Source organism: Culex pipiens, chromosome 2 (assembly GCF_016801865.2).
Source record: "Culex pipiens pallens isolate TS chromosome 2, TS_CPP_V2, whole genome shotgun sequence".
NCBI classification, from domain to species: domain Eukaryota; kingdom Metazoa; phylum Arthropoda; class Insecta; order Diptera; family Culicidae; genus Culex; species Culex pipiens.
The window spans coordinates 34,612,525-34,624,901 of record NC_068938.1 but is presented as its reverse complement, the minus strand read 5'-3'; the positions used below and the strand labels follow the sequence as shown (position 1 = coordinate 34,624,901).

General features: G+C 39.6%; 2 protein-coding genes across 3 annotated transcripts; one reads left to right on the top strand and one right to left on the bottom strand.

Annotated features, from left to right (window-relative positions):
* The first annotated feature begins 4,608 nt into the window (after positions 1-4,608).
* Positions 4,609-6,637, top strand: LOC120415719 (T-cell activation inhibitor, mitochondrial). The gene is made up of 3 exons (XM_039577314.2): positions 4,609-4,740; positions 4,801-5,671; positions 5,732-6,637. The coding sequence occupies exons 1-3, from the start codon at positions 4,718-4,720 to the stop codon at positions 6,332-6,334; spliced, it is 1,497 nt and encodes a 498-aa protein (XP_039433248.1). The 5' UTR covers positions 4,609-4,717; the 3' UTR covers positions 6,335-6,637.
* Positions 6,638-10,171: 3,534 nt separating this feature from the next.
* Positions 10,172-12,157, bottom strand: LOC120415716 (CKLF-like MARVEL transmembrane domain-containing protein 4). Of its 2 annotated transcripts, none has more exons than XM_039577311.2 (3): positions 11,794-12,157; positions 10,994-11,427; positions 10,172-10,923 (listed from the first exon to the last, which is right to left on the bottom strand). In XM_039577311.2, the coding sequence occupies exons 2-3, from the start codon at positions 11,378-11,380 to the stop codon at positions 10,777-10,779; spliced, it is 534 nt and encodes a 177-aa protein (XP_039433245.1). In that variant the 5' UTR covers positions 11,381-11,427; positions 11,794-12,157; the 3' UTR covers positions 10,172-10,776. The 2 variants fall into 2 exon arrangements, with proteins under 2 accessions (XP_039433245.1, XP_052563889.1); XM_052707929.1 differs by lacking the exon at positions 11,794-12,157 and adding an exon at positions 11,545-11,659.
* Between the last annotated feature and the right edge of the window lie 220 nt (positions 12,158-12,377).

Sequence of the window (12,377 nt, the reverse complement as noted above, 5' to 3'; positions counted from 1 at the left end):
TTGTTGGCGATGTTGGATCTTTTTGAGGCTTCAAAATTGGTATGACTTTGCCCAGCTTCCAATTGGTGGGGAAGTAAGCAAGTTGCAAACATTTATTGAAAATATTGGCTAGATGTTGAAAGAACTGATCACTCTGTTTTTTCAACACTAGATTAAAAATGTTATCAAAGCCAGGAGCTTTCATATTTTTCATTTGTTTAACTACAACTTTGACTTCCTCACCAGAAACATGGGAATCTGCAGGAAATTCAAAGGTAGAGTCATTGATTGTTGAAATACTATTGGCAACTGATGTTTCTTTACGGCTGGTCATGGAAGCGCCAAGATTATGTGAACTAACAAAATGAAGCCCAAGTGCATTTGCCTTTTCCTCGGATGTAATCAAAGGAGAATCCTCAACAATAAGAGGAGGAATAGGCTTTGGTTTGTTTTTAAGAACTTTTGAAAGTTTCCAAAATGGTTTTGAATAATTTCCAAGCTGGCTTACATGTTTTGAAAATTCTTGATTTCTAATATTGTCAAGTCGGTCTTGTATGATTTTGTTCAAATTGTTAACTGAAATCTTTTTGTCATAGTCCCCAGTCCGTTGATATTGTCTCCTATAAACATTCCTAAGTCTAATCAAGTGTTTAGTATCTACGTCAATATCAGTTACCTTAAAATTAACAGGAACCTCCCGAACGTTGGCAGCCTCTGCTTGGTTGATAGCCTGCTGGATCACCTCCAGCGAACGATCAATATCGGCAGAAGTTTCCGGGTGTTGATCATAGTCGATGTTGCTGTCGACCACTTGCTGAAACTGCTGCCAGTCAACGTTGTGGTAATCTTTCCGGGTTGGTTGCCGCTGCGGAGTAACGGAAGCTCCAACCTCCACAACCACCGGATAGTGATCAGAACTCAACTCTTCAAACACCTCAGGATGAGCCACGTTCTCAGCCATATTGGTAATGAAGAAATCGATAATTGAGTGATTCCCAGACCGAGCCACCCTCGTTGGACGATCCGGACTCACAACGTTGTAGTATCCGTTTTGCAGATCGTTGTGCAGAATCACTCCGTTCCGATTCCTCCTGCTGTTGCCCCAAACTTCATGCTTCGCGTTGAGGTCACCAGCGATGATGTACTTTGCGCTCCGCCGTGTCAGCTTCTGGATATCGCCCTTCAGTTTTGCTGCTGAACCATCTCTGGCATTCACCTGACGTGGGCAGTATGCAGCAATGAAGAGTACTGGGCCAACCGAAGTGGGAATTTCCACTCCAACGGCCTCGATGATGTCCAGCTTAAAGTGTGGCAGCCGGCGTGGCTTGAGATCACGATGAACAGCGACAAGCACACCTCCTCCTCCAGACGTGGTCCTGTCGAGCTGCGTCGCAATCTTGTAGTTTTGCAGATAAACTTTTTCACCGGGCTTCAGATGAGTTTCCGTGATGGCAGCTACGTCGATCTCCTTCTCGCGAAGAAAATCCACCAGCTCTAAGTTCTTCCTCCTAATGGAGCAAGCGTTCCAATTCAGCAGCTTGAGGGACCTACGATCCATACTGGATGACGAACGAGGTCAGCACTTCAATCTGCTGGGTCTTGGTTTTGCATCCACGCAGTGCAGCGGACATCTGTTTGAAAATATTGAGGAGTTCGGTTGAGGTGTAAAGATCATTACCATTTTCCTCAACTGCTGATTCTTGGGTTGGTCTTGGCTCTTGGCTGAAGCCCGGTGGTGGCGGTCTCGGCTCCTGGCTGGAACCCGGCCGTGGATGATTCATCTCAGCTCTCTTTCTGGGATCCAACGGTAACGGTGCCAAGTTCGGGACCTGGCGTCGCGGTTGAAGAGGTGGAAAATTTTGCTCCACCAGGGCTGGAGGAGTTCTACGACGCTGAGGCTGATTCTTCGTCGATGCTTGCTGCCGAATTTTCACGAACTCAGCTCTCTTGGGGCACTTTCGGTCGGTTGACGAGTGCTCACCGTTGCAGTTGAGGCACTTCACCAGCGAATCTTGGATGCACTGGGATGTGATGTGCGCATCGGTACCACATTTGGCGCAACGACGCTTCAGGTGGCAGTTCTTACCTCCGTGCCCGAAGCCCAGGCAGTTGAAGCATTGTGTGACGTCACGATGCACTGGTCGGTATCGCTCCCACGACACGATAATGTTGAAAACCGCTCGAATTGCCTTCAGCTCAGGAAGCGTCGTCGATCCCTTAGCCAAATGCAGCAGGTAGAGCTGGTCACGGTACTTGATGTCTTTGTTGCGTCGGCTCATTTTGTGCACGGCCAACACATCCAGTTTCAAAACTTTTAGCTCGGCAGCTAATTCCTCCACTGGCATGTCGTACAGACCTCTGACGACGATTTTGTACGGCTTATCCATGACGACATCATGGGTAAAGTACTCCGCCTCGTTTTCGGTCAAGTAATCCTTGACCAGTTGATAGTGCTGCCTGGATTGCACCAGCACCTTAAATCCGTCCTGACACAGACGAATGTTGCCTTGGACTTTCCCAGACTTGATGAGTTCAACCAGCCCCGCTCGAAAGTCGATCGTTGCTGCTGATTGCCGCACATAAAAAGGAGGCAGTTTCTCCTTTCGCTGTTTCACTTCATTCTCCTTTGCTTCCGCTACCTGGTCCTCGTCAGGCAGTCCAGCAAACTTGTTGTTCTTCAAAAGCTGCTCCTCGTGCGATGAAGAGTTCTCCTCCTCCTCATCCATCGGTACAGTACCGTCGCTCTTTTTCGTCTTTTTGCTGTTCGATGTCACTTCCAAAAGCACCTTCCTCTTGGAAATCCCCGGTTTTTGGCCATCAGTTGGGGCCTCAACCTTCCTTTTGGAAATTCCCACTTTTTTGCCTGCTTGAGCCGCAGGTAGGGCAATATTGCCGGCGTTTTGCGCCGGGACGCGACGAGTCATGTTGATTCAGACAACCTTCACCAACGAATGCTCGGATAACAATGTGGGAAGAGTGCGGACAAGAAATGTTGCGCATGCTTTTCGTGACTCCCCCAAAACAAGTTGACTGTCGTTTTGGATAGGGACGCTAAATAGGGAGACTGGTTGAAGTGAATTTGACATATCCAAACGAGTATTTGCCTTTATGAACAGCTAAACCTGACAGTGTTGGCCAGCTCAAAATATACGTTGCCAGATCGATTTACCCAAGTCTGACCAGTCTCCCTATTTAAGGGTCTCTAGTTTTGGACGGTGTGCGCGCTTGGGATTCTTAGGAGAAAAAAAAAATTAAAAATAATAAAACAAAAAAAACACAAACTCAGGAGTTCAAAATTTCGCATTAACTTTTCAACAGGGCTAATTTGTAGACGTAAATAAACAATCTATCCCACTTGCTCTAGTGACAGTTCACGTTGAGTAAGAAAGGGATAGGCTGCTTGTTTATATTTAGGGATTCGCCTTATTGAAAAGTTAATACGGAACTAGCAAAAACGACTTTTTTCAAAATGCTTCAATCCTAAAGTTCTTGAATTTCTTGATTGTAAAATTTAAAAAAAGAATAAATTCCTGAAATTCTTCAATTCCTGAATTTTTCAATTCTTAAATACTTAAATACCTTATTAGTTAATTTTTTGATCATTTGACTATTATAATTTGTTAATTTTATAATTCTTTAAAATTTTAATTGTCAGTTTTATTCAATTTGAAAATTGTTGAATTGAAAAAATATCGTTACTTGATTTTTTAAATTGTACAAAATTTGAATTTAGATATTCTTAATACAGGAAATCTTTATCAATTGATTTTTTGAAATTAAAAAATCTGAATCTTGAATAGGGTTCTAAAGCCTTATGTCAAAAAAAAAAAAACATTTTAATCATTTTAATGCAAAAAAAAATGAATATTTTAGTATTTTAGAAATTTTGTATTTAAGTATTGTATTTACACGCAGAAAAATATGTTGTAGAACAGCCTGTACGAGGTTTGATTCAACAACGTTGATTATAATCAACGCCGATTTTGCGTTGAAATAAACCTTAATTTTCTTAATTCCACAAAAATCTTTTGTTGTTTTGAAAAAGTTGCTTTGACGTTTTGCGTTGATTCAACAAAAATCTTGATTTTCAAATCAACAAAACGATTTGTTGATTCAAATATGCCTTATTTTTCTGCGTGTATTAGCACTTGAAAATTGCATTTTTACAGCCGCCATATTATTGTCAAACTCGACTACAGCGAGTAGTAATGTTAATGGGAAAAAATAACACATTTTGTTCGAATAAAATTAAAATAATTATTCAGTACTTCACTGCATGTCTTTATTTGAAGAAAATCGAATGATTGCCTTGTTTAAAACGATTTCTAGTACTGTGTTTTACAATTTTACCTTGAACCAGTTTTCTTTTGTTATAAAAACTTTTATAAAGGCAATGAAAATGTTTGGAAATTTCAGAAATATATTTTATTTTTTTGTTTTTTGGCGTTGTGAATAATCATGCTTCAATTATGGACCCATTTTATGATATCTTTTTTCAGTAAATTATTGCTTAATTTCTAATCAAATCCAAATAAGCGAGCAAGAGGAGTGTACTTCTTAATCTAGTACTTCTCTCAAAACAACAACAAGAAAAACATCGCATTTTTGTCACCCCAAAAGTCACCAAAAGTTCGCAAATGTCAAACGCGCAATTTCCAATGTTTTTGTTGACATTCTTTGCCATGATAAGAGGGCACGAACCGACCTTCTAGCGATAGTAACGAAATTGTGCAAAATAATGAATATTTACCTGAAACGATGGTATGTTGGGAGGGAAGTTTGTCGCTACGCTTTTAATCTAACTATTTTTTAACGCTCCAGTGTGCCACGCAACCCGTACGCTGCCATAATCTACCGAGCGCTCGGTTCGTCCGAGGTGGCCACGGCGCTGCGGCCCTTTTACTTCGCCGTCCATCCGGACCTGTTCGGGAGGTACCCGCAGGAGCGCCAGGTCAACGAAGACTCCCTTAAACTGCTGAGCGCCCACCTGGAGTCGCTGCTGAGCCAACGGCGCGTTCTTCCTTCGACACCAAAAATACTCCCGTTCTACGTGCGGGCCTCGAACGCCCCGGAACACCGCGGCATCTTCAAGCTAGTCAAGGTTCAGATGGAACGAACGACCGACACCAAGCTGGTGCTGAGAAAGATACTGGAATCGTGCAATCTGTCCACGGAGTTTGTGGAGAAAATGGTCTCGACGGCGGCGACGACGACGGCTGGCGGCAGTTCCAGAGGACAAAAGTCAAGGTCAAGCAGCACAGGAGGAGGTGGTCAGACGTATCGGAGACGAGCCGAGCAGGATGAGGAATCGCCGTTCGAGAGTGAGTTCGACATCTTTCAGTTTCGGGTGAAGAAAGCGCGGGAGAACGAATCGCTCAAGTATTGGCTACGGAAACACTTGGTTACGGCGACGGTGCGGATGAGGGCACTGCAGGAGATGAAGGACGAGGACGAAAAGTTGCGGGAATCGATGGTGAAGTTGATGGGGGCGAAGGACATTGTGTACGACTGCGGCTGGAACGCGGAACACTTTGGAGGGTGTTTGAAAAGTCTCGAACGGTTGGTGGCGTTGCATCCGAAGGCGATCGCGGGTGTTAAAGATCGGGTGGTGGTGTTTGCGTCCTTCACTGGAGTGAGCCTGGATGGGCACATAATGCTGTTTACCGGGGACGTGCAGGAGAATTGGTTGGATGTAAGTCAAAGTCGCTTTTAATTGGTTTTAAATTGTTTAAACAAATTATAATTCTCGTAGCTTCTTCAAAACGTGGAAAAGCACGACGCGCACCTGCGCAAACTGCCCGCGTACGAGCACGCCTTGTCGCAGGTTCTACGCAACATTCGCGTAGGCCGACGCAAGTTCATGCCCAAAGCGCAAGCCATGGCGTACGCTTCTCATCTGCGTAAAATAACCACGAGCTTGCTCGATTACCTCAGCAAGGCAAAGTACCCGAAAAGTTGGCCAACCGATCTGTCCCAGTTTGAAATTGTGGTCGAAAGCGAAGCCGGTCCCCTGATGGTCAGCCCCACCGGCCAGCTCATCGTTCCGGCGACCTGCCCGGGTGTGCTGCTAGTCGACTTTCTCACCAATCACCTCGAGGAATCGCTGCACAAACAGCAATCGTACAATCTGCACAAATACGTCGAGCGGGATCTGCACGCGCGTTGCGTTCAACAATTTCGCCTCCTTTCGCTCAGCAAAGACGATTCGGTGACGCCCGACCGGATGATCGAGTGTCTGGAAAAACTGCTCACGGAAGCCGCAGGTTTCGAGCTGGCCGACGTGCATCTCAACGTGACGACGTACTACTCGGTGCTGACCGACGGGACGGTCTGCATTCCGTGGGATTGGAAATGAAGTTAATTTGTAGTTCAAGTCCCTGCTTTAATGTACAATGTTAAAATGCTTGGCTGCTTCCAAAAAAAGAGAGGAAGAGATAGCTTTCGACTGCAGATTTGTTGATTGTTTTTTGTTTAACTCTGAAGAACTACTTCATACTAGAAACTTTCTCGGAAAAGAACTGGTATCCTAGCTTTAGTAAATGTTTACTTAGTATTAGTACCAAATTTAAATTGATACGGACAAGACAATAAACAAAATTTACTATTTTATGTGATTTAAGTAGCTGTAAAAAGTGTTAATAAATTGTAGAACTTTAAATACATCAAACGTGTTTTTTGAATTTTCTCAAATTTGAAAAAGTTTTACAGAACAAAAAATTTAAACTCAGTTGTTAGAAGCAACCATTTTGAACACCTACAAAGCCGGATCTATTGTTTTATGAATATCGCACACTAGTTTTTTTTATCGGGTAAAAATTACCATCTTTGCCAACATTTGGATGAAAATCTGAAGATTCAAATGTATTAATCTATTAAAAAATCAATAGATTGCATGATTCTTGAAAAAAAAAAAAAAAAAAATAACACTCATTTATAAAAAAAGAGCAGATCTCTTTGAAATTCAAAGTTCTTGCTAAAATTACCATTCTTTTGAAAATTATCTATCTTCTTAAAACCAAACACAACTTAAAACTGAAAACATAAAACTTAAAACTTAAAACTTAAAACTTAAAACTTAAAACTTAAAACTTAAAACTTAAAACTTAAAACTTAAAACTTAAAACTTAAAACTTAAAACTTAAAACTTAAAACTTAAAACTTAAAACTTAAAACTTAAAACTTAAAACTTAAAACTTAAAACTTAAAACTTAAAACTTAAAACTTAAAACTTAAAACTTAAAACTTAAAACTTAAAACTTAAAACTTAAAACTTAAAACTTAAAACTTAAAACTTAAAACTTAAAACTTAAAACTTAAAACTTAAAACTTAAAACTTAAAACTTAAAACTTAAAACTTAAAACTTAAAACTTAAAACTTAAAACTTAAAACTTAAAACTTAAAACTTAAAACTTAAAACTTAAAACTTAAAACTTAAAACTTAAAACTTAAAACTTAAAACTTAAAACTTAAAACTTAAAACTTAAAACTTAAAACTTAAAACTTAAAACTTAAAACTTAAAACTTAAAACTTAAAACTTAAAACTTAAAACTTAAAACTTAAAACTTAAAACTTAAAACTTAAACATACTGCCGCTCGAAGCTAGTCCGTCCCAAATGTAATTTCGTCAATTTTTAGGTAATTATGTAGTTCGCTTCAAAATCATGTAAATTATCAGAAAAAAAAAACAATAAAATTTGGTACTTTGTTCTAGAAAACCAGAAGAAATCCACTTTTTCGTGAAATTCCAACACGTAGTCTTATGGGCGATACAAATTTGACATGCGTTTTGCTCGGCTTGCTGTTTTTACATATGGGACGGACCCGATTGGAGCGGCAGCATACATGTATGAACAAGCAAAAATCTATGAAATCGGCTGATTTAAACAATTTTTTTTTAAACTTTGGAAAATATTTGCAGCGGCCTAGATAAAAAAAAAACAATTTTCCAACATCCGGTTTATTATTTTTTTTATATTTACAGAAAAACCACAAACTAGTGCGTCCATCTCGGGAATTCCCGGGATTTTTCCAAAACCGGGAATTCCTGAATCCCGGGATTTTTTTTATTTTGTCCCGGGAATTCCCGAAATTGAAAACAAAAAAATAGATCAACAGTTGAATACTTAGTAATCGATAAGAACTTCAAAGCATTGAAATTTGTATTCGGCATATATCAGGATTAATTTGGCTTATTAGGGAAAATTGTTAAAATTTTAGTTTACAGATCCGCAAAATGCTTTGCGTCTCAAGTATTTTCTATTATTTTTTTTAAATAGACGTAGTATTATACATATTCACATATATTTAAACTTGAAAAAAGTATAATATTAAACAAATTAACTATTCATAAAAAAAACCGGCATCTGGAGCAAATCAGGATAAATGTAACGAATCAAGATAGATTTCCAAATTTATTGCTCAAAAATCTCCTGTGCCTATTCAGACTGCAGTCCCGATTATCCCCAGTTGACGCTAGTGACTTAAAGAAAATGTTTGACATATATTTCAAATATAAAACATAAAATTCTACACTTATCCAAAGTGTATAATTTTATTTCTTGTTGTTTTAGACAGTTTCATTGAAATTGTTCAAGCTTTTGTAGTCATGGGACCATCCATAAACCACGTGGACACTTTAGGGGGGGGGGGGGGAGGGGGGAAGGCGATTGTCCACGATCCATACAAAAAAGTTTTTTTTTTTGTATGGACAATTGTCCACGAGGGGGGGGGGGGGTGTAACAGATTACCAAAAAAGTGTCCACGTGGTTTATGGATGGTCCCCATGCTATATAAATAAATAAATAAATAAAAGAAATTAATTAAAAATTGTGCTGCATTTCAATTAAAAAGCACATCAAAGAACACATTTTTAAACTGTTTTAAACTATATAGGACTATAAAGACTGCTGTCCTTGTTCAGATTGAAGTGTAGCTTATTACCAAATAACATTTTTGAGTTAATTCTATGATTAAAGCTAGAAAAACATAACAAATATAATGAAAACATAGATTGTATAACTGTTTCAAAAAATTCCCGAGATCCCGGGAATTCCCGGGATTCAAAAAATATTTTTCCCGTTTCCCGGGAAATTCAGAACCCGGGAAAATTGGACGCCCTACCACAAACTTTGAGCCAAAAATTGATTTGTTGAAAAAAAATTGTTTTTGGAAAACACAGAAATTTTAGCCATTTTTTAGGACGTTGCAAATATTTTTTGAAGTTTATGTCCCTCGACTATGACCAAAGTCGGAGGGGGGGGGGGGGGGGGGGGCAAAAAAATAAATAAATAAAAAAAAGTATAAAATTTTTAATTACGAGTCATGGTTTCAACATTTAAATGACAAACGTGTTTTAAAATGCATTATACACCTGTCCAGTTGTTTTGCCATCATTAGTTTCCAAAATATCTAAGTATTGACGAACATTTTATTTTTGCGAAATTTTTTTGCGATGTCGTACATTGGGATTTCATAATTCAAAACATTTTTAAACAAGCCCAAACATGCTAAATATGACTATCAATGCAGAAAAATGCATTTTAGATTGTTTTCAGTTGATAAGACTTCTATTTTCATGGGAATTTTGCAACGGCCCCAATGTAAAACCAAATTTTCAATCGAAAAGAACTTCACATTTTTTTTATCAAGTGCACCATTTTCAAGATATAGCCTTAACTGAAAAAAAACTTGTTTTTTATTTTTAAAAAAATTTCTTCGAATGTCCAATCCTGAAAATGTATTTTTCGAAAAGTTCAGTAAATTTACAATAAAATTGCCTAAAAGGCATTGAAGATTGAACCTCTGGTTGCCGAAATACAGCGAATAGAAGAAAAAGAAGAAAATTTTAGTTTATTCGTTTTCCAGTTCCTGAAAAAGTTTTATTTTATCTCTGGAACATTTAAAATCGGGCAATTGGTTCTTAGATCGCAAAGAATTCGAACCAATGAAAATGAATTTCTCTGTGTGTCACAAAATTAGCCTGTAATTTTCAACTGACGATATTTCGGAAACTATTGGTCCTATTTTCATTGTTAAAAATTGTTTTTTTTTAATTTTTCTGATCTTTTCAATGAAAAGCTCCATACAAAAAAGATTTGTTTTGCATGGAAATTGAGGAGGGAGTGGGGGAGGGGGAAAATCACTAAGAGTGTCCACGTGGTTTATGGATGGTCCTTAAATTAAAACATTAATTTAATGGTGTATATAATTTATTTGACTCGTTGATTTGTCACGAAAAGCACACAATATTACGGTACGGCATCTTCTACGTGTGTCACATAAACTATGTTTGGTGGATCGACTTTTTCTCGTTCACTTACAGTATTTAACTAACAATTGCAAGACCACATCTAAGGCAATACAGTTTACACGGTGGTGATGATTTGACGTTGACGGGACGTTTGAAAGATTGGTTTAAAACGGTGTGTTTAGTGTATACATGGGTAATACGCTGTAGAAATCACTAGTAACAGAATGTTAAGCGGTTAGTTAAAACCAGCACGAGGACGATTTCGTTGGTGTTTCATAAGTATTTAGGTTCAAGCTAATTACACATTGATTTGTAGTTATTGTTAATACCTGGATGGCGAATATTTGCAACGGAAGATTTAAAAACTGAATAACAAATTTAATTTATACAAAGTAAATAATATTCTTAGTACTAAGCTGAAGCAATCCACGTGGTTGATTTATGCTTTCTTAACGTTAAAACAAGCAGTTGTATTTGTAAACTGGGTGGAGTTGTGGAGTGGAGCCAATGCGTGGCCTGGTGGATTTGGTCCCAGATTTGTTTTTCCTAGTAAGTGGTCACGGTGGAGATTGTCTGCTGCTGCTGTTGCGTCTGGACGGAACGGGTTCCCTGGGCGATTTCGCCGGCGCTGACCGCCTTATACTTGAGGAATGCGTCGTACCCGTAAGCGATCATGGCGCAGTAGCCGAAGAACTGAAAATTTGAAAATATGTTTTATTCTCTACAAAATTCCCAAAAAATGCTGCTTAGTTCCAAAACTTACCGCCGCTGCCTGGAACGCCTCGGCGTTGGTGGCCGCTGCCAGCGACGCCGCAAGCATGTACAGCAGCGTCCACGCCGCACAAAAGTACATCTCTATCTTGAGCCACGGAATCTTGTGGAACTTTTCGCACACGTGAAACAGGTAGAACACCAGCATTATGCCGGTGAACCAGAAGCCCATCATGGCCACGGTGTTGAAGAACGACCCCCGCGAGTGGTAGCTGAAGTAGGACACCTCGATGCAGATGAATCCGATCAGGTTCAGGACGCAGCAGACGATCTTGATGATGCCTGGGATGGTGCGGATATACTCTGGGTCGTACCGGATGTACGGCTGGGTCACGGTCGTCGTTTGCGTGACCGTCGCGGACTGCGTGTAATCGGCCATGGCGGGGCTGGACTTTCACTGGCTATGCAGGATTTGGTGTGTTGCCCCTGGGGGGTGGAAAGTAGATGGATCGTAAAAGAGAGCTAATTTGCATATATGATATAGTTGTGGATACTACTTTCAAGGTGGCACCTTATCAAGAAATAAAAAAATCAATAACCAACCTAGCTGACCATCGTGAAAGCTTCACCTTAAGTTGGTGCTCGAACCTGGCGTATGATGTCTTTACAGCGCACACACATTCAAGCGCGCAATAATAAAGATGACTCAAAATATCTTCTAAATTACTCACATCTGTTGCGCTCATCGTCTTCTACGCAAGAACATCTCGATTCACGCAAAATGACACCCAATTCTTGGGATGGGGGAGTGGTGCCCTGCTCAATTGATGGGATTCGTAAGCAACAACTTACCTGTAGAGAGACTTGACTAGAATGGGTATCGACTGGATCTTGGTCGGAAGCCAAGGACGACCTGCAAAGAACGCTGGAACGTCTAAGCTCAGGTTGATTTCTGCTCCGCCCGAGGTCAGGTTCTTTCTGGATACGCTTCTGCACACTACACTACGCGACGACGTCTTTGACAAAATGTGTGAAAATTTAAGAAAAGACAAAAATACTCGAGTTTCGACCACCAGTTTGCTCTTCTGCTGGTGGATAAAAAATACTATATGTTTATAGTGTATATCGGTTACACGCAGACAGACTGCGATTATGGTTGACTTTTGGAGGCGTATTCTCCGCGCTCGGTGAGTTGCTTGCAGCTCGGCTGAAGTAATCATCACCTCTCTATCACATCATATTACATTACGTTTTGTATTGCTTTTACTATTGCTCCAAGTATTGGTACGATACATCTGGATACATGTTTGAATTTGGCTTAATGAATCAATTATTGCTGAGTTTCAATTTCAAATGATTTTTATCAACCGAAATTTTTGCCAAAAAATCATTCAAAATTATTAGCCATTTTCAAAACCTACTCCAACAACGTGTAT